Source organism: Equus caballus, chromosome 19 (assembly GCF_041296265.1).
Source record: "Equus caballus isolate H_3958 breed thoroughbred chromosome 19, TB-T2T, whole genome shotgun sequence".
NCBI lineage: Eukaryota > Metazoa > Chordata > Mammalia > Perissodactyla > Equidae > Equus > Equus caballus.
Window position 1 is genome coordinate 46,024,157 of NC_091702.1, and position 26,158 is coordinate 46,050,314.

Below are 26,158 nucleotides of genomic sequence, written 5' to 3' on the forward strand. Positions count from 1 at the left end.
AAGCCTCTCGCTAATTGCTGTTTTTAGCTGGTATGATCTCTTCCTGATGGATTCTGTGGGTTCAGCTAAGGCTTTTGACTGTTGGCAACGGGATTATTCAAAGCCTTAATTAAGTGCCTGCCTGTCCGCGGGGCCGTGTGCCAGTTGCTGACACAGACACAAGCCCCTGAGCTTGGTCATGCCCTGCCCATGGCTCACCCTTCACTCTTCACCCTCAAAATATACCCATGATGTAAGATTTATGGACATTCTTGGTGGTCTAATTTGTTTGGGGGTGTTAAGATTTTAATTCTCCTTTCTGTGCATGGTGTCTGTTTATTATCTGGGTGAGCTTATACTTGGAGGATTCCTCTTCAACTAATTTCTCAGCACTGTTGGTTTATGTCCTGTTATTTTTCAGTTTTAAAATCACCGGCCTTGTTCTAGTCATTTATCATAGGAGAATTTATCTGCTATTGAAGAAGCTGCCATGAAACGGGGCAAGAAGTTTAGAGTAATGCACCACAGTCAGGCAGGCAGTTATGAGCATGTAGACGGTCATGTTGCAGAATCAGCTTGGTCCAGCTTGGGTGACATGTCCATCTGACAGCCTTCCTTAATGTCCTCTCCTCCAAGCTCAGCCTCTCCCAGCATTGATTCAATTATTCAGCAAGCTTCAAATAAATACTTATTGACAACCCCTCAAGTCTGTTGTTCCCAGCCCTATGATTTCTCAGCTCACTGCTCACATCTCCTTTGTGTGTCTTCCTGACTCCCAGCGTCCTGCTGGGCCGTCTGCTTTCACCCTGGCCTCGGAGCAATCCCGGTTTCTCTCCTTTTGGTCTCCCTCCATCCCTGATGTCGGCAGAGCCTCTGATGCAACTCCTGCCCAGGCCTGGCTGATCAGTGGGCCACCGCGGCTCTGCACGGCAGCTGTGGGCTTGTGGTGTGCATACAAGGACAGGCCTGCCTAGGAACAAAACGTTTGCAGGAATCATCAAAAACAGCAAAATCGCCCCCTTTTTACCTCTCCCTGAGTTAAGAAGGCAAATGTGTTGCTCTGAGTCTTGCAGGGATTGTGGCGACAGAGAACCTGCCGCTGCTCTGGGCTCGGCCTCTGGTAGCCTGTCCTGGGCACCTTGGAATCGACTGAAAGCCCTTCACACACATGAATGAAAGATCAAGAGACTTAGTGCCCTTAAGAATGTCTCACTTTCAGTCCTTAAGTAAATCTCAAGATGGCACCAGGTTCTGAAAAACTGTCTCGAGTAAGACAGATAGGTGTAACGCAGCAGCTGGGCCCGCCTGCAGCCCAGCCTTCTCCTCATCGTCCAACACATGCAGAAGGAGCCCCCATTCCTTTTAAAGGCCTTTGGAGGTCATAAAGGTTTTTGAGGACATTTTAGGGAGCTGGAGCACAGCTTTACTATTTTAAATTATTATGGGGGTTATGGTTACTATCTTTATTTTTATGACAGGTTGTTGGTTATGCCCTGATTTATTTGATCCCGGGCTTTTGTTCAAGAACACAACTTCCAACTAAATGTGGTTACTGTGGCAAAAATATGATTCTCCTTAGAATGACCCTCTTTGGGGCCGTTTCCAAAAACTCATTATGGTGAAAAGTCAGGGCTATTCACATTCATGAGGGTTTCTCCTTGTGGTCACTTGGTTTTCCCACATGGAGGATTAGAAGGCACTAAGACTGCGGGTTGGACCCAGAGCAGACTGGAAGGAGAGGAAGGAATCTTCCCCCAGAAGCTAAGTGGGTCACTATTTAGAGCCATACTACTTCAGAGATGGAAGCGACCCTAGTTATCGAGAGCTGTTTTCTCTTCAATAAAAGGAAGGAATTACAACCTCAAGGGGCTGGGAAACCAAGCCAGGCCCAGCACCCAGGTCCTGGCTTCCATGTTGTCCTCTCTGTACCACACTGACTGTCCTGGGGGTGTCTTGTGCATACACATGGCACCAATACTGTCTATCTTAGACTGTTCAGATATTGCAACAGAAATACCATAGACTGGGTGGCATAAACAACAGAAATTTATTTCTCACAGTTCTAGTGGCTGGGAAGTCCAAAATCAGGGCATCAGCAGATTCAGTGTCTGCTGAGGTCCCACTTCCTAGTTCGCAGATGGCTGTCTTCTCCCTCTGCCCTCGTATGGTAGAAGGGCCAAGGGAGCTCTCTGGGGTCCCTTTTATAAGGGCACTAAGCCCGTTCATGAGGGCTCCACCCTCTGAAGGCCCCATCTGATACCTCCTCATACCATCACTTTGTGGCTGTCAACACATGAATTTTGGAGGGACACAAACATTCAGTCTATAGCACTGTCGTACTGTTGCTCTGAGGGAACAGCCCAAGACTTGCTTATGGCATGGCCATATCTTTTGTGAACCCTTTGACTTTTTCCCAAAGCAGGAAGCAGATATCACTTTAACTTATAAGAGATATAGGGTCTATTAGAGAGAGACACTTACCAGTGCTTTGGGTTCTACAGTATTTGTCTCACCAAAAACTTGAATTTACAGTGAGGCAAAGAGATAACCACTCAACTTGGAGACCAAAATTGTGGTCCCAGATCTGCCACTTAATCTGCCCTCTGAGATCACTGGCCATTCATCTACTTCTCCAGGCCTCTCTCCTCAGCTCTCTGGGCTTAGTAATGTGATTGGCTCTGTGTGCTGTCAGGGACACTGTTGGTGCCCCACCCAGACCCTTTCAGCAGGCCAGCACACCCATTCCCAGCTGCCATGAGTGTTGGCTAGGGGTTTGCAGGTAGGGTTCTCTGAATCCCTATCTCAGATTCTGCTTCTGGAGCACCCAACCCAAGACACCTCCCTCCTAGTGTTGCAAGAATCAGATAAGATTCTGTGTGTGGAGACCCTCTGAAAACTAAAGTATCAATGGCTATTTACCATGGTCTTGGACCTGGCTGCAGAAGTCCCAATTGAGGCTTCTTGGCTGAAGGCCTGTGATGAAGGCACCTAAGGCACCCAGGGAGGGCAGGGCTATTGTCATGCATCCCAAGGATGTGAACCAAGGATTCTCTTCCTTCTCCCCAAGGAGCTCAGGATAGTGGGGAAGACAGTAAAAACGGGTTTCCTTGAAATTGAATAATTTTTAGGTAATATTAGGCAGTGGTTGAACAAGTTTTTCCCATATTGAGAGGGTAAGAATTGGAGCTGCAAGTCATTCAGACCTTGAAACTGAGTAAGGTCACAGAAATTCCTGCCTTTGCTTCAGATGCAAGGTGCTGTCAAAGTTCCATTGCAAATTGCAACTTTCTGTGAGGTGCCAGCTTCAGCATATTAAAAACCCCTGGATGTTTATTTTGACAGAGGTAAATTTGGAGGGAGTGGGTGGATGTATATATGTAGAGAATTAGAGGAAAATTGGAAGAGAAAGAGGGATCAAGGTTTGCAATGCTCAGTGTCCTAGTTAATCATTGGAGCCCCAGGGCCTGATGGGCCACTGCAGTTGGCACTGTGCGGGGGGCCAGAGAACTTGCTAATGGAATGCTAACGATGCCTTTGGTGCAGTTAATGATTATCTCCTCCCAGTTCCAGTGCTCTGCACTCCCTTCTCTGAAGCTGACAGAAGGCTGCCTGATCATCTTCTGGAGGTCAGGCACCCCCTGCCTAACAGGATGGAGGAGAAGATAATGATGGTCTGCAAATTCATTATATGACCACGCTCCCAAAGGGCTTCCTTCTGGAGGAAAGAGTTTGTTTCCTTAGTTATTTCCTGAAAATATGCTGTAACAGAGATGAATAACACTTGGACAGAGTAACTGTTGTCCGATGTTCCTTTGCATGAACCTTTCTGCCGAGATAGTGCCACAAATGGCGTGCTTTTATATGGGGACATGACATTGGTCACCCTCAAATATGCATATTTTTAATTCATATAGCGCTTTTATTTCTGTTGCTAGATTTAAGGACCTGAGGACCTCAACAAATTAATGAATGTTTGTGCTATACATGCATCATACAGAGACACTAATGTAAAAGGAATACAGTTTTTATTAAAATTTTTTTGTTTGTTTTACAAAGGCCAGGCATGTTGTCTGCAGAAATATCAGAAAATAATAGTTAAGTAAAAGGAAAAGAGGAGAGACCCAGAGACAACCACTGTCAACACTTTGTTTCATGTTATAATAGATGTGAGAGCTTATCTGTCCGAATGAATGTGGTCCCCTCCAACATGGGCAGCCTGTGAGAGGACTCATGTGCTTGCTGAGGCTGCAGTGGCTTCAGACAGTGTTGTCATGCTTGTGGGGAAAGTGACTTCAGAATATAAGCATTCTCTCACAGGGACTCAATCTCTATCGTGGGTAGAGTGTAGATTTTGATAGGAAAGGGATTTTTCTGTTTCCAGAAATTGCAAATAAGATGGAGAATATTGATTTGGGGTTTTGATTTGCTTTTGTTTCTTTTTCACTGAAGCTTGACTACAAAGGAGTGAGCTGGGGAGGCTGGCCTTGTGAGATTCCTAAGCCGGCACTGAGGGGGTGATGGTGGAATAACCTAAGAGGGGATTGTTCACTTTGGGGATTTTCTCTGTGATTCAAGGCTTCCTTCCCCAGGAAGACATCTGCATCCTGGCTACTGAGAAACAGGTCTAAGGATGAGTTGGGGGCTGGACACCTGGGAAGGGAGAGAGCACAGCCCAAGGACGACTACTGCTGCATTTACAGGGTTCTCTCTTCGCTTAGGATGCTTAGGGAATTAACTGTGTTTGGATGCCCAGGTGTGCATGCACATGCTGTTTTACCTCCTCCTTTCTCCCATGTGCTGTTATAGCATCCCCTCTGACCTTGCTGAGGGGTGTGAGGAGGATTATCGCTGTAGGTCATTGAAGGCTTTCTTTGTAAATGCAATCTGGGGTCAGCCAGCAAATTTTGGTGGCTTCATCCTCTCTTGTCTCGGAGTAGATACATCGATAAAAGCAGTTGCTACCACCATTGTCTAACACAAACAGCTTCTTTCTCAGGAGGCTTCTGTGATGTCCTCTGTGCATTTTCCAGTGCTAAAATCCCCCAGTTCTGGGTCGCAGGCTGTGTATTGATGGGCCAGTGTGAGCCCTGCTCCTCCAAAGATGAGTCCGTTCTGAAGGGCCTGTTGAGTTTCAGGAGTTTGAGGGTCCTTGGGGAACTTCCTTTCTCTGAAATTCAAGGTGATTTCTTTGCTTGGAATTTCTCTCTCTCTGCATTTTCCCGTCTTTTGAGAAATATCTTCTCTCTGAACAAGTTGCTAGGAAGCTCAGATGTGTCAGGTACTTAGAAAAGTGCTTAACGCTTAGCACTCAACAGATGTTAGCTGCTACCTATTATTAGAGAAAGAGCTGTCTAGAGCTGCACTGCCTGATAAAAACATCAAGCCAGGCATGTAGATTGTTGTAACTTTTCTAGTAGCCACTTTAAAAACATAAAAAGAAACAAGTGAAATTAATTTTAACAATATATTTTATTTAACCCTACATGTCAAAATACTATCTTTTCACATGTAATCAGCATTTTTAAATTACCAAGGTATTTTATATTCTTTTTTTATATTAAGTCTTCAAAACCCAATGTATGATTTACACTTACAGTGCAACTCTATTAAGACTAGCCACATTTCAAGAGCTCTGTCGCCATGTTTGGCTAGTGGCTATCATACCGGGCAGCTCAGGTCTAGAACCTTGCTACTCAAGGGGAATTCTAGGGACCAGCAGCATCAGCATCATCTGAGAGGTGGTCTGAACTGCAGAATCTCAGGCCCCACCCCAGACCTACAGAAGCAGAATCTGCATTTTAACAGGTGATTCATTTGCATGTTAGAGTGGGAAGCACCGGTCTAAAATTCCCATACTCAGTCCCCATCCCTGATTTAATTGGTCCAAGGTAAGGCCCAGGCACTAGTATTTTTTTAAAGCTCCGCCTGGTGATGCTAATATGCAACCAGCCTTGAAAGTCACATGTGTAGTGGGTGCTGGAGCCAGGATGCCCGACTCTGCCACTTTCTACCTTCCAGACTTCAGGAAATCTACCAAAACTCTCTGTGCCTCAATTTCCTCATCTCTAAAACGGAAATGATGTGTATCTGCTTCAAGGGATGTTAGGAGGATTAAATGAGTTAACACACGTGAAACACTCAGAACAATACCTCGCACATAGGAAGTACTCCTTAAATATAAGCTCTCACCCTTTCTTCTTTTCCTTGAAGGTCCGGGGCTACCCAGAGCCCCAAGTGACGTGGCACAGAAACGGGCAACCCCTCACCAGTGGGGGCCGCTTCCTGCTGGATTGTGGTATCCGGGGGACTTTCAGCCTTGTGATTCATGCTGTCTGTGAGGAGGACAAGGGAAAGTATACCTGTGAAGCCACCAATGGTAGTGGTGCCCGCCAGGTGACAGTGGAGTTGACGGTAGAAGGTGAGTCCCAGGAGGTGAGAGCCCTGGTGGGAGATGAGCCCTCAGTTTCCCCAGGGCCTGCAGCTCCTGCTCCAGCCCTCTCTTGGGAGAGGAGCTCACAAGAGAAAGCACACCATCCCTGAACTCCAGACCTTTTCATCTAACGGGAGAGATGTGGTCCCTGCAAAAAAGGAAGGCATCCCAGGAGAAAATGTTTGTCAAACTGCACATCACCTTCTTTCCTGCTCCAGCTTCCCATGGCTTCCCCTCACCAAGACGGAGACCAGTCGCCTTATCATGGCTTTACAAAGTCCTGCCTGGTCTGACCCCTGCCTGGCTCTCCAGACCTGTCTCCTACCACTCCTCACCTGCTCGCTCCACTGAGGTCACACTGGCCCTCTGCTCCTCTTTGAGCAAATTCTCAGGGCCCTCATCTTGCTGTTCCCTGTCTAAAGGAAGAGCTCTTTCTGCAGCCCCTTACCTGACTTGGCCCCTCCCTTCCTTCAGGTTTCTGCTTAGACGTGCACTCCTTAGAGAACCCTTTCCGAGCACCCATCCTCATGACTCTGCATCCTCTCACTCCACCCCAATTTTTCCTTTGAGGACTCATCACTGCCTCACATTTCGTTATCTCCTCCTTCCCCCACCTCTAAGTGGAAGCTCGAGGAGGAGAGGGACTTGGTCATGTTTATTCCCGCATCTTCAGCATCTAGAAAACTTCCTGGCACCTGATAGATACTGAAGTATTTGGAGAATGAATGAATTTGGAGAGTGTTTATCATCGTCAGTATAAAGTAATACATGCCCATTAGAAAAAATTTTGTAAAATTCAGAAAAATATATAGGAGACAAACACAGCAATGTGTTAACAATGATTAGTTATTTTGTCTTTTTTTTTTTGTACTTAAAAAAATTCTATTAACTTTATTAACTTTAAAACTTCCAGGAGAAATATTTTACCATAAGTAAACTGTTTCTTTTGCTGCTAGTGTATCCCCCATATGCTGAAGCTGTTCCACTGTTGAGAACATCTCTAGTTCAGGCTGCTGGCTGCTGGCTAAAGGCCTGATGTCTGAAGGGACATGGGGGTTTATCAGACCCTCAGATGTGTAACAAGTTTCCCTTGACCTTCCAGTGGAGGGGAAGAGCCCTTCCCTTTCTAAGGGCTTATAAACCAGGGGGCCAGACTCACTTTCTCCTATCTCAGAAGAGAGTCCTCCCAACCTGGTTTTCAGGGGACACTGTGTGTAAGGATTAAAGTAGCCAAGGAAGGTTCTGGAAAGGGACGAGGTGCACCTGGACCAATGTTTTCCTTGTTTCCTTACATCACGGAAGACAGACAGGCTGTTTCACAAAACAGAATATGCATAGTTTAGATACTTTCCCCCAAATTCCTTAAATGAGTGACTCACTCATTTTAATAACTTTCAAGTGCCTGTGGGCTGGGACACTCAAGACAGAATGTGGCCCCTGGTCAGAGTCTCTGGATGGCCCTCATCGCTGCCAGTTCTGGTACTGTGCTTTTTTTCTACATTATGTACTTTTCAGTGCCAAACTTTGAGTTGAGGCCCACAAATAAAAATTATTTTATCCCCTTGTATTAGTCAGCTCAGGCAGCCGTGACTGAATACCACAGACTGGGCGCCTTAAACAACAGACATTTATGTTCTCACAGTTCTGGAGGCTGGAAGTCCAAGATCAAGGTCCGGCAGGGTTTGTTTTCTGGTGAGGGCTCTCTTCCTGGCTTGCAGATCCCCACCTTTTCGTTGTGTCCTCACATGGTGGAGAGAAAGAGCTCTGGTGTCTCTTCCTCTCCTTATAAGGGCACTGCTCTATGGGATTAGGGCCCACCCTTATGGCCTCATTCAACCTTTATCACCTCTTCACAGGCCCTGTCTCCAGATATAGCCACACTGGGGGTTAGGGCTTCAACATATGAATTTGGGTGGGGACACAAAAATTCAGTCTATAACGCCTCTTTTCTGATTTTCTGTTTAGAGCTGGGGAAATGGGGAATTATGAATCAGAGGTCCAAGGTTTTGTCCCAGTTTTCACCATTCACATCTGTGATTTTAAACCTCTGGACCTCTGTTTCTGCAGAATACAGGGTTTGAATTCAGTGCTCTCCACAGCCTGAGCTGGCCCTGGTTTTCTATGATCCATTGTAAAGGATGGAGTAGGAGTGCGAGGGAGGCATATAAAACCCAGGTAATAGGAAGCCTTTTTTTTTTTATTCCCATCGTTAGGGAAGTTAGATCTGATGTCTCAACTAAGCAGGAAAGATTTTAGTAGGTCATGGTACTCGGGGTGGGGGCAGGAAACAAGGCAGGAGAGCTACAGCAGAGTGATGCTTCTGCTTCAAAGGCTAGTTTCAGCCGATGTGTGATTTGGGACCGTAGGCCTGGAAGGATCCAGGCTGGTCCCTTCTGCCATGGGTAAGTTGTTTACTGTGCCAGACCAGCCCAACATCTTATAAAGAGAATTTAGCAGCCTACCTGCCTTCTTGCCCACCCTCTGTGCTGTGCTTCTTACTTGGAAAGCGCAGAGGTTCTGGAATTGAGTGTAATTCATATGTGGAGCCTTTTGACCCCCTAGTGGTCAACTTGAGAAGGCAGTGTTGTCAAATGATCTTGGATTTCCACTTCACTGATCTTCAGCTATGAGGAAATTAACCTTGCAGAGCCTTGTTTCCTTTTCTACAAACTGGAGCCAATGGCTGCCCCTTGGGGTTGTGTAAGGATCAGTGCAGTACTGGCATAGAGTAGGCTCCCAGTAAATGGTAGCCTTGTAATGTCTGAACCTGGGATTCTCATCCTGAGAACCACTTCCAGGGGGAAATCCTTGCATGGAGAGTGGAGGAGAAAGCTTCCTTATCTGATTTCCAAATTGGATAACCAGGGTCAAGAAATATGCAGTATCCTCCATGAGCACAAGCGTCCCAGCGACAGGACAATTCATGACCTTATGCAGCGGGATGCAACCCTCGTCTGAACCCTGGAAAAACTCTCTGTAGCCAGCTGGACTCTCCCCCACCTCCAGAGGGCTGGTCGCAAGGCTTGGTGCAGAGCAGGGAAGAGACATGGTGCCCGCCCTCCGGGGGCATTCTCTCCAATGGAGGGGCCACAGGCCTGGTCTCTAGCACAGCACTGTCCATAGAAATATAATGTGAGCCACATGTGTAATCTTAAGTCTTCTAGCAGCCACATTAAAAAAACAGTGAAATCAATTTTAATAAAATATTTTACTTAACGCAATATATCCAAGATACTATCATTTCAACATATATCACCAGTATAAAAGTTATTAATGAGATATTTTACATTCTTCAACATTTGGGATGTATTTTACACTTACAGTGCATCTCAATTCAGACTAGCCACATTTCAAGAGCTCAATAACCACATGTGGCTATTGCCTACCATATTGGACAACACAGCTCTAGAAGCTCCCGTTTGAATAGGGATAAACAAGGCTAACACAGAAAAGAGAAGAGAACCCACGTGTGAACAAGATGGTGACTAGTCCTGAGCCACCACTACCACAGAATGAGCCTGGGGGATGGGGCGGAGTGAGGGGTGGGACTGAAATGACAGATGTGCCCCAGGCCTGGTGGTCCGAGTCTGAGAAGGCCTGTTGTGTTTCAGGGACCAGAGAGTCATTTCAGTCATTTCAAGTAATGGAGGGTTAATTTTAAGGACCTGAGCTCAGGAGCCCAGGGAAAGTAAACTGGCAGGCCCAGAGGAGATCCCAGCCTCAGGATGCTCATACTCACCTTATGGGATTTTAGTGCAAATGGTGGGAGGGCATGTGAATCACCTGGGGAATCCTGCTAAGATGTGGATTCTGGTTCTGTGCGTCTGGAGTGGGGCCCGAGGGTCTCCAGTTCTAACCAGCCCCCAGGTGATGCTCAGGCTGCTGGTCCACAGAGCACGGAGCACAGTGTGAGTACAGGCTTGATAGATTTGGCCTAGGACAGTGATTCTCAGAGCAGGCATCACAATCACTTGGAGGTATAAGTGCTTATACCTGCAGTGTTAGAGTCTCAGAGAAACAGAACAATAGATTGTACATAGAGAGAGAGAATTCATTATAAGGAATTGGCTCATGTGATTATGGAAGCTGACAGGTCCCAAGATCTGCAGTCAGCAAGCTGGAGACCCAGGAGAGCTGGTGGTTTAGTCCCAGCCCAAGACTGAAGGCCTGACAACCGGGAGAGCCGATGGTGTGGTTTCAGTCCAGAAGCTGGCAGGCTCAAGACCCAGGAAGAGTTGGTGTTTCAGTTTGAGTCAAAGGCAGGGAAAAAACCAATGTCCCAGCTCAAAGGGAGTCAGGCAGGAGGAATTCCCCCTTATTTGGGGGAGGGTCAGCCTTTTCGTTTTATTCAGGTCTTCAACTGATTGGATGAGGCCCACCCACATTAGGGAGGGCAACCTGGTTTACTGAGTCTGTTGATTTAAATGTTAATCTCATCCAGAGACACCCTGACAGAAACACCCAGCATAATCTTGACCAAATATCTATGCACCTCGTGGGTCAGTGAAATTGACACATAAAATTAATATTATACCTACTAAATACTTGATTGTAATATTCCTGAATTACTTCATGGAATCTGATTGACACATTTCTTCTTTTTAAGCCATCTACAAGGAATATCAACTAAGTAACACAGAGATGCTGTAAGAGGTAGCAGTGGGTACGTGATATGGACTGGAAAGGCAGAATCAGAACATCTGCACATAAGTTGTGAGAAAGCGGCCACAAAGCCAAAAAAAAGATGTGTAGAGAGCCTGGTATAATATAATCATAGCTCACTTGCATTCAGCCCTTACTCTGTGTTGCTGGCACAGAGTGTCAGTTGGTCTCTGTCAATTGGGGTTGGTCATCCTCAGGACAGGTGCCACCACTGGTCCAATCTTCAGCGGTACAGGGTGGGATAATGAGCATAAAACATGGCTGCCGGGTTTGCAGGCCCAGGGTCACAGCAGGTGTCATTAGGGTGACCATTTGTCCCAGTTTATGCCTGCTCTGCCTATGTAGTTATAAATAGAGCTTCTTTTGACTTTCAGGAGTCCTAGTTTGGATAATAAATTACATGGTTACCCTAGCCATGATTGACATGTCTGGTGCACTGGGCACTGAGTAAAGCTTTAAAGGTGATGTTGAGAAATAGAGGATTATTCTAGGGGAAGTGGAGTAGCAAGAGCAATATTTTCAGAGGAAGTGGAAAAGTTTATTTTAATCTATGAAAAATAAACTCCAAGCCATTAAACACTCTGCATAAGAATGCAATGAACAATTTTTTTAAATAACTTTAAAAATTATGAACTTGTATTCTCTGGGGAATAGATTTGGCCAGAGGCTCTCTCCTGTTGGGGAGTTTTCTTTGAAATAAATAAATAGGAGGGGCAAAACCCTCGTTTCCCCCTCCTTTCTGGATCTCTCTTCTCTTTCTATTAGGTAACATGTCCCTCGTGCAGATTCCTCCTCCTCTGTCTCCACGCCTGTGGAGCTCTTTTCCCAGCTTCTTCCCTGTAGGTGATGGGTTCTGAGGCTGCCCACTTTGGTCTCTGTCAAAAGGCAAAGGCATGCCCCCTCATCCTAGAATGTCTCCCACGAGCAAAGAGTGGACCCTGCCAGCCATTGCTCCATTCACACTCTGGTCCTCTCTGTGTCAGGCACTGGAGATAGAGCAGAGCAATTCAGACAGGGTCCCTTGGAGTTTCCTTTCTGCTGGGAAGGAGAGACTAAGCAGCAAGTGTAACTTTGCAGTAGAATTAAGCGCCCCCTGACCATGTGTGAGAGAGAGGGCCAGGTGGCAGACCTCCTAGAATGTGACAGCAGAAGGGAGAGTGACCCCTGTCATGGGATTTAAGGAGAAGAGTGGCCCTAGGAACTCAGAGTTAACCGAAGGGTGAGGGAGCGGGGTGTTTATCCACCATTTCCCCGTCTGTCATTACTTGAGGGCCTCTTCCTGACTCTGTCACGTCCCAGCTCTCTATCATTCTGGCTTGCCTTGCGTGTGACCCAGATCTGCTCCTGAGACCAGAAATAAAGCCCCCAGGCAAAGAGTTGTGGGGTTTTTTTTGTAGACATATTTTAGAATGAGAAACAGCAAGAAAGTTGGTGTGGCCAGAGCAGAGTAAAGGAAGGGGGAGTGGGGATGCGTCTGGAAAGGCAGCAGGGATGGGACCACATAGGGCCTTTAGACCGTGGTGATGGGCAGACATTGGAGGGTGTCAGGGAGGAAAATGACATGATTTGATTTAAGCAAAGAATCGCACTAAAGTGGAGGGGATTGCCATTGGTCTCCTGTCTTTAAGCATTGATTTCCTGTAAATTGACTGAGAAACAGTTGTTTCCACATAGAAAGCGTTTCCCAGATCCAAACCAGACTGATCAGTGTGCTGGATCTTTTAACGGCACATTAGCCAATGAAATGATAGAAATTAGCTCACCTCTGGCCCTCTCCTCCACTTCTCTTGTTTGGCTTTTGTTCCTTTATCCCAGAAAGATATGGATTTTCCTCTGCCCCTCCCTCTACCACATCACTGGCCCAGTGGGATCCCACGAGCTGTAGGCCTTTGCTTTGCCTTTTAGTTGCCCCTGTTCTAAACAAGACCTGGACTCACGCTCTCTGCCTGGCTCTCCTATTCCAGAAGGTCTGCCTCCTGCCCATCTTCTCCCCACCCCCAGCCACCCCTCAGTACTGCAGTTTTTGCTCTCTACATCCCACGAATCCACTGTCATGCAAGCCAAGACTCTCTGACCATGTAAGAGAGAGAGGACCAGGTGGCAGGCTACCTAGAATGTGACAGCACAAAGGAGAGTGACCCCATGGGAGAAGAGTGGCCCTAGTGACCACTAGTCCAGCTACGCTGGTGTCACTGGCACCAGCATTCTTGGGTGATTTTGAATTCATAGGAGATGCTCCTGTGCCATCCTTTTTGCACTGCCCTTTTTCAGGGACAGATTTCTCTGAACGCTTTTATTTTCAATTTGGATTGGATTGATGGCATTTTGTATTTTGAGCCCAAGTCTATTTATATTGGCCGAGTTTTAAGTTATTGTATTCCTCAATAATGTCTGTCTTGATTCTCCTTTCGTTTTTTGGTTCTGTTATTTCTTTTGGACTATCTTTTTTCTCTAACTCTCCTATCTCCTTAAAGACCTGTAATTATATTTCCCATTTATATTCTTTATAACTCGTTTCAGTGTGTAACACCCTCAGATGACCCTTCTTTTTTTAGGGGCATGTTCGCTTTTTGTTTTAATCCAGTCAAAATCTTAAAATGCTCTGATTTTTTGCCCTTTTCTGTCTCATCGCAGTTAACAGTATAAATGTGGTAGAGGTGAAAATTATTCTTTTTGCCCCACCAGTCTCTCGGCTGTGCAACAGTTGTGTCAAGCCTACCTTGGCAGAAGCCTCACTTATTTGCTATACAGAAGGGGTAGATGACAAATGACTTGGTCTCATTCTGTTCTTGAAGGATGACTTCCAGATCTCCCTCACCTTGACTCCCTTCCTTCCTTTATTTTTACCTTCCACTTTGCCTTTGCCTCTTTTTCCCTCCAAAATATACACCATCATCATCCTGGCTGGCCCAGATTTGATTTTTACTGTTGGCGCTGCCATCTTTTCTTCCCATCTTTTACTCCTCCACCCCCTTCTCCCATCTCCACCCCCAGCCAGCCCCTTCCCAGTTGTTCATGGTTCCAGCCTCTTCTTCCTTCATCAGTTTTACTGAATGTGCTAACATTGTGCTAGTCTCTAAGAGCAACAAGATTCAGTTATTGCCCTCAAGAGACTGACTTTCTTGACTTCATATTTCATAATTATATTACAGTTAAGATTCAACATCAGAATGTGTTTAAGAAGTGCTGACTTTGTGTGGTTCTGGGTAGGAGACAAAATACTTTATCAGATCCTTTCTGCAAGAGCCTGGTTGGTCAGATAAGACCAGACACATTAAAAGCACAACTCCAGTCATACGGCAGCACGGGTTTATTTGCCAAACAATCAGCACATTGACTCTGTAAACTCAGAGAAGGACGAGGCCTCTGGAGGTTGAAATGGTCTACAGTGTCTTCTTGGAAGAGGGACTTTGGCTAGTTCTGGAGGAAAGAGTAAGATTTGTATGGCATTTTGTGGTTCGGATGATGGGGGTGAGAGGCAAGGGGAGAGAGTTAGGGCCTGGGGTGAAGGGAGGGTAGGGTGAGTTGATGGGTAGAAGCAGAGAGTAGAGAGAAACAGAGCTGAAGGACAGATTGGGAGGAGACTGTAGAAGGTCTGGAGCGTGAGGCTGGGCAGTTTTTAGAGTCACATCCATTCCAGAGTGTGAGCAGACTGGGTTCTGCCCATTAGTCATTGCTTTCCCGTTTTCATACTGCATGTAGCTTTCCACGTGAACTGCTCCTATTCGCCACAGCCAGAGTGACTGCTGGGTGCTTCCTTTTGCCTCATGAATCTTTTTAACTTAACCTTTATTTTTCTGAACGCTTGGGTTTATTAAATCTTCTGATCACAGTTTTTTCATGTGTTCCATTAGTCTTTGATACGCCATTATTGTGCATGATCCCCAACAAAAATGGGTTGCTTATTAGGACAAGAAATTTCTCCAAAGCCATGCTTAAAATACCCTTCCCTTACGCTGCACTTGCCCATTGGTGACTTCTGATCGGACACCTGTACTGCAGATGGCAGCCAGGTGAGTTCCACTACATCGGAAGGGGGAAACAGCTCAAACCAGATGTAAATCTTCCTTTGTTTCCTTTCTGATAAAATTGATACAAAATCAGTCTTTATGTCTTAAGTACTAAAGGGAATACCTGCTACTTGACTTAGTGTTGTTTGGGGAATCACAAAGGAAGGTGGCTCTAGAGAAGTGAGCTGGGATGCCTGGGAGTCTGGGCTTCCGAAAGACGACTCTCAAGGAAATAAATTATTTTCTCTCTGCAGAGTATCTAGATTTCTCTTTAGAGGACTTATTTTAGACAGTCGAGAGATCACTGGTCACAAGTTATTGAACTACTCCCCCCTCCAAAACAAAACTTCGTGTCGCTATTCCTTTGAACTCATTGGGTAGGATATATGATTGACTTATCCATGAATGACCAGGAAATGGTTTGTCTTATAAGTAGTGGATGTTTTATTTCAACTCCCTGAGGAAGAATTGATTCTTCAGTGTGTCAGTTTCCTGGAACCTCAGACAGAACTCCTGAAATGTCTACTTGGTGCCCGGGGATGACCTCCTTAGCCTCTGTGGAAGGACGTACTTGTTATTGAGTGTCACATCATAAGAATAATGTACATATGTACATTCCAGCCAGAGTGGACTGTAGCAGTGAACTCCAAAGCTCCCTGCTTGAGTGGAGACTGTCGAATGAACAGTTTGTGTAGGAGGAGACTCCTGATTATATAGTGACAGGCAGCCGCTAGCCGAAGACCATTAAATTTATAGTTAGGACTTTGATGGCCCCCAGGAAGACACAGCTGAAACCTTGACAGGTGACAACCCACGTGTCCTTGGGAAGGAGGGCGGCCGGACTACTTAGTCATCCTTCCCCTCCCCTTCCCCAGTCAGTCACTGCATCCTGCTGTGCCATCTCCCACGCCGTTCTCATTTGTTCCCCGCCACCATCCTGATCCTGGCCGCCATGGTCTCTTTCCTGTTGCACAAATTCTCAACTGGTCTCTCCCATCCCACTGTACCCCACTCTACTCTCCACCTTGCTGTTCAAAATATCTTCTTTAAAAATTCAGGTGGGATTTTATCACCCCCCTCTTTGAACCCTCCAGTGATCTTCTGTTGCCTTTAAGTTGAAATTCACAGCCTTCAACGGACCCCGACGCTGCAACGACATGTCCCCTCTCCCATCTTTGAAGCACTCCGCCTTTCTCTTGAGGTTCAAATTTTATTCTAGCTTTTATTATACATGTCAATCTATTTGTTGAAGCTCTGGTTAATGCCTTATGCATAATAGGGACTGAATCGGTATTTTAGTACAGATGGGGTCTCAAAGATTGCATCTCATAAAACAAAATTGTTCTGACACCACATTTATAGTTATTTTTTTCATTTTCTCTACTTCAGTGGTCTGTAACTTGTCTTGCTGTGCTATTTTCTTTTAAAGTGATTTCACTCTTCCTTTTTTATATAGTATGTCTGCTCTGTTACTTATCCTAACACTACTTTTTTTTTTTACTATGTTACTTTTCTTTTGTTCTCTCTTTATTGAGATATAATTGACATATAACATTGCTAACCCTACTTTTTATTCTTTTTATTTTTTAGAAGTCTACCTATACAAGTGTGCTCTTTCATTTTCCTGTACTACTTGTACAGTACATTTTTTGATCATTCACTTTTAAATCCAAACCTGCATGTGAGTCCATGCAAGCACCTGACCATTTCATTGTGTCGTCTAACGTGCCTCAGTATTTGCATATCAAAAAAGTCATGCTTGAACATTTACATATTGAAATTAATAATATTATAATTTACCTTCCTTTTATTTCTCCTTAACATTTTAGTTAGGGCTTTACACTTATTTTCTTCTTGAAATTATTTATAGGGGTGGTTAGTAGAAAACTTCAATTCAGGCTGACACAGGGGCCATTGCTAAGCATGTGTTTAAAAAGTGAGCCTTTTTGCTTGAGTGGAGAACCACTCTTTTAAACAATCCTTAAAATCTGCTTTGAAGTTGTCTATGAGTGGGGTAACTGCACCCTGGTTTGCCTGGAACAGTCCTGGTTTACTCCTGTTGTCCTAGCAGAATTAATTATGTCCCTTTCAGTATTGAGAGTTGCTGTTTGGGTGATAAATTTTCATCATCTCACATTTTTAGGAGCATTTCTTCTCCTTACCATCTTGATCACATTATTCCCCTTTTCGGCAGCATTCTCTGTCTCAGTCTTTCCATGTATGTCCTTTGACAAAAAGTGCTAGGTCCCTCTGCTATTGAACTTTTCACTCCTAAAACCTGCCAGCACTCTGTTTCACTGTCCTTGAAAATCGAAGACAACTGTTTAAATACCTTCAATGCCTTGGCCTTTTTTTCCCTTACACTCGATCCTGTCTTCACTTAGCTTACTGTTCTATTTTTGGCATTTCTACCTTAATCCCCTTTCCACTAATTTTTCTACATAGCCTTACTGTTCTGCCAGATTTTCATACTTTCACAAAATTAATTTTGCCTTATCTGACAACTGGCAACTTCAGATTTTTGCCTATAAATAGACCCTGCCAGTTACTTTAGCCCAAATTCTCTTTTTGTTTTGATGTAAACTCTCTCGTGTTAACTCACATTGTAATCAGCATTCCTCAGTTCCTTGTTTAGCTGCCTGCTTTATGTGTTGCTTTTGGATCGTCCCATAAACCGCTCTTAGCCTGATCTAGATGTACCTCCAGACGTCCTTCTTGTGCTATTCTTTGAGGAAATGCCATATTTTTGCTTTATTTCATTTTTTAAGGAATTTTAGCCTTTGAATTAAGATCTTTAATTCCCAAGAGTTTTAAAGATGCTTAGTCTAGTTTTTCTATTGTGGTAAAATACACATAACATAAAATTTACCATCTTAACCACTTTAAAGTATACAATTCAGTGGCGTTAAGTATTTCACAATGTTGTGCAACCATCACTGCGATCTAGTTCCAGAACTTTTCATCACCCCAAACAGAAACCCCAAACCCATTGAGCAGTTACTCCCCAAACCTTGGCAACCACTAATCTGCTTTCTCTCTTTGTAGATTTGCCTCTTCTGAACATTTTATATAAATGGAATCATACATTTTTGTGTGTGTCTGGCTTTCTTCACTTAGCAAATTTTTTTGAGGTTCATGCATGTTATGGCATGTTTCATTACTTTATTCCTTTATAAGGATGGCTGAATAATATTTCATTGTATGGATAGATGGCATTTTGTTTATCCATTCATCAATTGATCAATCTAATTTTTATCAGATCTTTACTCCAGGATGAAATGAGTGATAAGTGCAGTGACTGATACGTGAATATTTTTAGGCGGGAGTCCTGGTGATTGGGGCTTTGGCTAGTGCTGTGGTATAGAGCATGTGTGAGAAGCCCTTGGTACCTTCTGTTTAGATGCCAGAATCTTTTTCCCTTTTTTACTTTCCTTCTCCACCTTCCTCACTTTTTTTCTTCTTTTGGTAACTAGATCATGTTTTGTTTTTTCTTTACCATTGTATTTATAGGTTTTAGAAAATACAGCTGAATAAAATTAGTCATAGTCCCACCACAGAGAAACAATCAGTATTAATAACATTTTGGTATGTTTTCTTCTGGTAGTTTTCCTATGTTTGGGTATTTTATTTTATTTTTACCTAATTGTGGTCACATTGAATAGAGTTTTGTATGCTGCTCTTTTTTTCATAAAATTCACTTATTTAACAAATATTTGAATACCTGCAGTGTGCTGGGTATTGTTCTGGATGCCTCTGGTGCATGAAGAAGAAGTTCTGGTGGGGATATGGTTTTGGAGTCATCAGCTTATAGATGATATTTAAAGCTACAGGACTGTCTAAGACCTTCTGGAGGAGAGTCAACAGTGCTCAGGGGAGGACCCAGGACTCAGCCTAGGGAATCCCACATGCAAAGGTCGAGAAGAGAAGGAGCTTGAGGAAGAGCAGGCAACGTGGTAAAAGCAGGAGAGTCTGGAGGAGAAAGTGCTTTAAAGCGAGTGGCTGCTCGTGTGACGCTCTCCTGAGCATCTGAGTGAGATGGGGAAGATTAGCCATTGGGTTTGGCAAGATGGTGGTCAGGATGAAGCTCAGTGGAGTGGCAAGGATCACAGCCCAATTGGAGTGTGCTGAGGAGCAAATGAGATAATATTTTAACATATTTCTGCATGTTTCATATATTATTAAACATAATTCCATGGCAGAATAAGATGTCTAATTGTGCATTTTACTTAACCACTTATTGTCTTCCTACTGTGTGACATTTACATCGTTTCCAATTTTTACTGTTACAAACAAGACCGAAGTGAACAGCTTTGTAAACTTTCTACTTTTAGCATCATTTCCTTTGACTGGAAGCACAGAAAGGAAGGTGCTGGTCTAAGAGCTGAGCATCTTTAGAGCCTGATTCTCATTCGCTCAGATACTTTCTGAAAGGACTGACTGGTTTGCACTTCCCCCAGCAGTGTCTGAGGTGCCCCCACATCTTGACTGCAGTTGTCAGTTGGGTCCTCCCAGAACAGATTTCTCCTTTGATCAACTTAGAAGTTCTTTTAACCTTGAACAGAGAATTGAATGACAAGAACCCAACCCAGATTATAGAGTGAAAACTATAAACAGCTCACTAAATAGTTATATTAAACAGAAATACATGTACAATAATTGCCAATCTGTATGGAACCACAGCTTAAATGTGATGCTGGCGTTTGTTATTAATCCTTTTTCACTAAGGTTCTGGTGAAACTTTAAACCAGATATGGCTGAGGGAGATGCCATGATCTTCATCCTCCCCTCCTCTGTTCCTATGCATTCACACAGATGTGATCAGTGCCCATATTTAAGGCAGTTTACCCTTTTCCAGTAAACACCCTGCGAATCTTCCATTGCAGCTGCCTGCTGATATCAAGGAATGACTTCTGCCCTTTCCATGCATGCCTTTGGTGGGGTTTTATAAACATTCCTACCTTGTGGCAAAAAGAGAACAACTTCCAGGCTGATCACCATCTCAAAAATTTCCTCTCCTCCCCCTCCCTGTTCCTCAGAAACATGCCACCACTTTATAGTCACTTCCTGGTCACAGGATGAATTGGTCTCCCCTGAAGCAGCTGGATAAAAGTGCTGACCTAGCTGCCTTGCTGGGTTTGCTGTTTAACTGCTTCCTGCCCAGCATGGCAGCGCCTCCCCCGGGACCGGCCGTGCCCAGTGTGCTGCTGGTGCATGGTCTGGTAAGGTCCTGGCTCCACCATAGCTCATCTCCAGTGATCTGCTCCATTCCAGCAGGACAGATACTGCTATTTGCTGGGTCTTAAGTAGAAAGATGGGGTGTTGATTGTGTCAAATGTGAATGGACGTGGTAAGAGGGATGCGTGTGCATCTCCCTCCCTCCCTTCACCTGGGTCATTTTCTGGAGAGAGCCTGGGTCACCACAGATAATCCCCAAAGTGGAAGGTCCAGTGGCATATAACAGCTCAGCAAATGGGTTGAGTGTTCTAGAATAGGCAGGCCTGGGTGCATTTCTGCACTGGCTCTGTGACTTGAGAGGGCAACTTAACTTCTCTGAATCTCATTTTTCTCATTTGTTTGAAAAATAGAAGGATGATGTACCAGCTGCCTTAAATTATTGCAGGAAATCCATGCAAATTATGTACATTGTATGTAAACTGCCCCCCATGGTGCCTGACCCAGTCTGGGCTCAGGCAGGGTGAACTGTTTCCCTCATTATGCCACCCCACCCTCCTGTTGACACTTCCTGACTTTCATTGCTCCAAGTTGCTGGCTCAGATCTGAACCTCTTTAATCCTCTTTCTCTTTTTTTTCCACTTGCAGGAGGCTTTGTGAAGAAGCATGGTCAGCCTGTTGTTCCCAAAACTTTAGGGTAAGTTCTAGGATGTTCAAGCCAGGGGAAGGGCTGGATTGGCTTTTCCTGCTGACTTTACAGAACAGGTCCAGGGAGTAAGTCTTCCTGAGCATCCTGGGTTATAATAACTAAAGTGGGAGCCTATTGGGATGTGATGTGTCATTCACATAGCACCTCCTGACCTGGCGGCCTTTGTGACTATCTCCTTTGACTGGTCCAGCTGCTAAATGCTGAGGAAGCAGGTTATGTGACCATAGTCTGCAGGGATCTCTAACAACCATGGCAATAGTCAGAAAACTTAAATAAGCAGACTAAGAGAGGCAATCAACATGTGACACTTCCTATGGAAAGTAAACCAGTCTTGGTAAGGGTAAGTAACAGTAGCTGCTGTAACAGACAAGCTCCCAAATCCCAATGGCTAGCATAGGAAAACATTTCTTAGTCAAGCAAAATCAATTCAGATATTCTTGAACAGGTGGAGAAACTTCCCATTATCTTTCAGGGACCCAGCCTCCTTCCATTTTGTGACTCCATCATCTCCTAGGCCTTGGAGCCCCTGCTCGCCCCTCTGCATCTACCCAGAAGAGTGGGCAGGAGAAAGTGTGGGAGAATCTCACAGGAGGTTTTTATGGGTTCAGCATAGAAGTGGCATACAGCACTTCTGCTTGTAGTCTCTTGGCCACAACACGGGCTTTTGGCCGGAACTCACTAGAATTCAGGTATACCTTACTTCAAGGGAGGCTAGTAAATGAAGTCTAGCTGCATGCCCAGGAGGTAGAGGAAATAGGTTTTGGTGCCACAGATTTTTCCAGAGGGTGCATCAGAAATGTGGTTGAGGCATAGAGTTGGGAAGGCTGCCAAAGCAACCCAAAGGCTGGTTTCTGATCCCCAACTTAAGTGACTTTGTGGGGGGAGGTGTGGGTGGAGCACGGTGCACAGAGAAGAGGATCTGAATTGCTGCTGGGTTCTCTGCTGATTTCTTTCCAGGGACAGATTTGCAACCCCTGCAGTGGAGACCCGTCCTAGCATCTGGGGAGAGTGCCCACCAAAGTTTGCTACCAAGCTGGGCCGAGCCATCGTCAGAGAAGGACAGATGGGACGATTCTCCTGCAAGATCACTGGCCGGCCCCAACCACAGGTCACCTGGCTCAAGGTGAGGTTTTGTCTGCCTAACTCTGGCCCAGGCCTGGGGACCCTGAGAGTTCAAGGTTGGGCCCTTGGACTAGTGGGAGTCTGTCTTTCCGATTAATCCCTTCTGTTTCAGCCATAGATGGGTCTCCAGGGTTCTTTGTATGTTTGATAGCTACACTTGTTCTTGCCCCTGTTTGCACCCTCTCCTTCTGTTACTCTGTCCACAGTGTCCTATAAGCCACACATGCACAAAACAGCATAAAACTTCTGAGTCAAGACAGACCTGACCATCTCATGATTTGAAGTCATGGGACTAGGTTTCTAGGTTCAAGCCGCAGCTCCCTGGTTCACAAAGCTTGTGAACTCGGCAAGTCATTTGAGCTCTTGGAACCCTGGCTTCCTTTTCTGTGAGGCAGATATCATCCCACCTACTTCAGAATACTGTTGGGAGGCACCATGTGGAAGTGCTTTATAGTTATTCAGGGCTGGGTGAGATGGAGGAGGTGGTGGTGGAGAGAGAAGCAGAGGCAGTGGGGTGGGGGATGTTAAACAGGGCAATGAGGAGCCCTAGGGAACTCTTGGGGTCAGGCCAGGGAGAGTAGATTTTTCCCAAATGGAACTCCTGGATAAAAATGAGTGATGGGACATCTTTTACGCATTTCCTAATTCTCCTGAACTGACCTGGGGAAAATCCTAAAAGGAAGAGGAGGCAAAGGAGAACTGAAGTGGGGAATGTAGGACTTCCCCCCTCAATCTAGGGCTCCTTTGAGACAGTTCCATATGTCTTCTCTGAGCTGGAGCAAACACCGCACCATGTGCATGGACCTCGAGTCACGGCCCCTGGATTGTCCAAAGACTGCTCTCTGAGCATGTTGACGGAGCCCAGAGCAGAGGACTCTGCTGCTCTGCCTCCACCAGGATTGGCAGGAGGTAGGAGGATAATCCCGAAATGTGGGCAGGTTTCTCTGACTGCACTACCCTATTGCCATCCTCAGGGAGATGTTCCCCTGCAGCCGAGTGCCCGGGTGTCTATGTCTGAGAAGAATGGGATGCAAGTTCTGGAAATCCAGGAGGTCAACCGAGATGATGTGGGAGTGTACACATGCATGGTGGTGAACGGGTCAGGGAAGGCCTCCATGTCAGCAGAACTTTGCATCCAAGGTATCAACTGGTGGGGAGGGCTCGTGCAGGACCATCCTTCCTGGGGTTCGTACCCCCTAGAAGGAGCTACTTGTTCATTACACATCTGGGTGTTACGTGTGTCACACTTACATATCCATGTGTTCCCTGGGGCAAGATCGCGAACCAGAAGAAAGGAAGTGGGTGGCAGCACAGATGCAGCCACGGAGGAAGATGCTTCACTTGTGTCGCCACACTCCACCCCATGCCTGTGCCTTCAGTCTTTTCTTCTTGCTCAGACTTCTTTTTTGTGTCTCTAATTGCTGATTGGAAGAGCAAACATTGCTGATGTCTTGCCATCACCCCAAATCTAACTGCTTAAAATGTAACTCAGCGTCCACTTTGTCCTTTGAATCGAGGCTCCCTCACCTCTTTCCACCCTAGTATCCTCGTTGTCCTTCTCACCCCACCTGGGCATTTCAGTATCATCTTTGACCCCTGTCTCCTCCTCACTGTAGTCATCAGCCCCTGTTGGTTCTTCCTTTGAAGTCTCTTTGAACATGTTTCCTCCTTACATTCCCTGTGGTTCCACCAAGTCCAGCCTGGGGACCTCGGAGTGTGCGGCCAGAGACAGGGATTGATGTCACCTCATTGGAGCGGGAACCTTGAGCAGGGTGGGATTTTGGGGATCGACAGGGGGGACACGACCTTGCCTCTCCCCTCCTCCTGTCTTACTGTCTTTTCTTCTTTGACTTTTCTCTGCCACCTCTCCTTGCTCTCATTAGCATTTTTGGCCCAAGTGTTTTTCACAACCCACAGAAAGAAATTTATTCTACATGGCAACCCAGGACATACATGCATATATAACACATAATTAACTGAAACCAGTTTCGTGAAACAGTCCTGAGTTGTACTATACATGGTGCATGCTGGCATTTTCTATTGCATTCTACACCTTTAAGGGAAAAAACATCCTCGTCCTGACCGAAGGATCTGACTTCACAACTCACTGCGGGATCAGGACCTGCTGTCAGGCACTGAGGGGAGGGTTGTAGTCTCCCTCCCATTACTTGTCGGAGCGCTGAATTCAGAACTGTTCCCTCCTCAAGCACTGAATGACAAAATGATATGCTGCCTGGGATTTGCTTCCAATACCCCCAGAAAAAGCCCCTCAAAGCCACAAAACCAAAAGGGATAGCTAACGCTGGCAAATGTTGATATTTCCTTCCTGAAGGCGATGTTCTTCAGGATTTATCATAGGCTTCTCTCTACTATTGTATATTTTTAAATTTCCCATGATAAAATTTTAAAAAATAATGTGGCAGGAAAAAATATATGTTGTATGTTTTTTCTTTGAATAATTGAATACAATTACACTTTCCCTGTACATTTTTAAAGCAGGTGGTTGTCAAAAATGATCACTTTGGGGGTTTGTTTTTGAGGGCCACATGTAAGTTAAGCAGTGTGGGCTTGAAATTTTCAGTGGGTGTTTATTTTGTTTGCCTCTCAATGGGGTTTTGTTTCCTTCTGTAGCCTGGTAACAGGACAGACCCCATGCCATGGAATATGGTAGCAGGGGCCACCAGGGCAGCAGTGGAAGTGTTGACAGTGTGTCCAGGGCTCCGAGGAGTTTGTCAGATTAACCCAAGAAGTCCAGGACCAGGGAAGCTGAAAGGAGTGAGGGAGGTGGGACCACAGGTGACAGAGCCAATGAGAGCTCAGAGAGTGAAAACTCTGTAATGTATGAGATTCTTGCCTTATCACTGTGTCCTCAGGGTATAAAACATCCCACTAACAGTCTTTCTACCCTTCTGCCTTTTTCCAGGTTCGGACAATGCCAATAGGTATGTCTAGGCTTTGTGATTGTTATGTTGCAGTTGAAATGTCCTGCTAGAGAAGAGGGATGGTAATTGAGAAGCACCCTGAATTTCTGAGTCGTCAGATGCGGGGGAGAACTGACTGTTTGGGAAGGACTGTTTTATTTGGGGTGTTTTGTTTTGTTCTCCTATCGTAACGTGCCATACAGGCTCCATATCAGGCTCGCCATCGGTGTTGAGACTCTCAAAGACTCAGTGCCATCGTCTTTCTCAGTATCCGCTCAGTATCGTTACTGGTTAAGAAGGGCACTCTACCCTGAAAAGGATGCTTTACACGGTCCAGGCTAGAATCCCCCCGCTCCTCCAGCTCATCTTCATCAGGAGCTTCCTTTCCTGTGTGCGGGGCTCAGTGCCAGATGTGGGGTATGCGGGGTTAGCAGAGGTCTAGTGGAGAGAAGGGCTTTAAACAGAGCTGCATGAATATACCGTGACAAACTGTGATGCATCTATGAGGAAGAATAACAGAGAAGCGCTCATGTAGATTAGAGGGTCCCAGAAACCTTTTCTGAAAACCTGAAGTTTGAGCTCAGGCCTGTGAAGAGCAATATTAGCTCGGTGAAGGAAAGCTCAGGGAGAAAGCATTCCAACAGAGGGGCCAGCGTGTGTGAAAGCAGTGAGATGAGAGGTGGGCACTGGGGGGGCCCAAAAGAACGCCCTTGTGGCTGCAGCCTGGTGGGCAGCGGAGGTTCAAGAGGCAGCCGGAGCCAGCTCACGTGGGGGCATCCTTACAGGCTGTCCTGTGAAACTCAGCTTTATTCTTACTATAGTGGGAAAGCTCTTGGAAAATCCTTAAACTTGTAATAACAGCATTTGATTTATGTGTTTAGAAGAGTGACTGTGCTGGCTATATGGAGCGTGGATTAGAGAGGGCGGGTGTGACAAGGGGAAACCATTCATGTGGTGTGAACTAGGACGGTGCTCGTGGAGAAGAGACAAGGCAGATTTAATAAGTGTAGATAGAACAGGCTTGGATTAGGGGTGCAGGACAGGGAAGTGTCAAGAATGGCTGCTTGTTTCAGGCTTGAAACTGAGGAAACTGCAAGAAAGATCTTTGCTCTTGTTCCCTCTCTAAATCTGTGGGCTTCGTGGTCCCTGGAAT

General features: G+C 45.5%; 1 protein-coding gene across 14 annotated transcripts in view; it reads left to right on the forward strand.

The window, feature by feature from the left end:
* MYLK (myosin light chain kinase) overlaps nt 1–26,158 on the forward strand; it is a 258,811-nt gene that overhangs the window by 118,166 nt on the left and 114,487 nt on the right. For 10 of the 14 annotated variants that reach the window (XM_023623637.2, XM_070243688.1, XM_070243691.1 and 7 more), the window contains 5 exons: nt 6,190–6,397; nt 20,902–20,950; nt 21,920–22,085; nt 23,059–23,224; nt 25,008–25,026. In XM_023623637.2, the coding sequence (XP_023479405.2) occupies nt 6,190–6,397; nt 20,902–20,950; nt 21,920–22,085; nt 23,059–23,224; nt 25,008–25,026 (608 nt within the window). The remainder of the gene's footprint in view (nt 1–6,189; nt 6,398–20,901; nt 20,951–21,919; nt 22,086–23,058; nt 23,225–25,007; nt 25,027–26,158) is intronic. The other 4 variants (XM_070243692.1, XM_070243695.1, XM_070243693.1 and 1 more) reach the window with 2 other exon arrangements.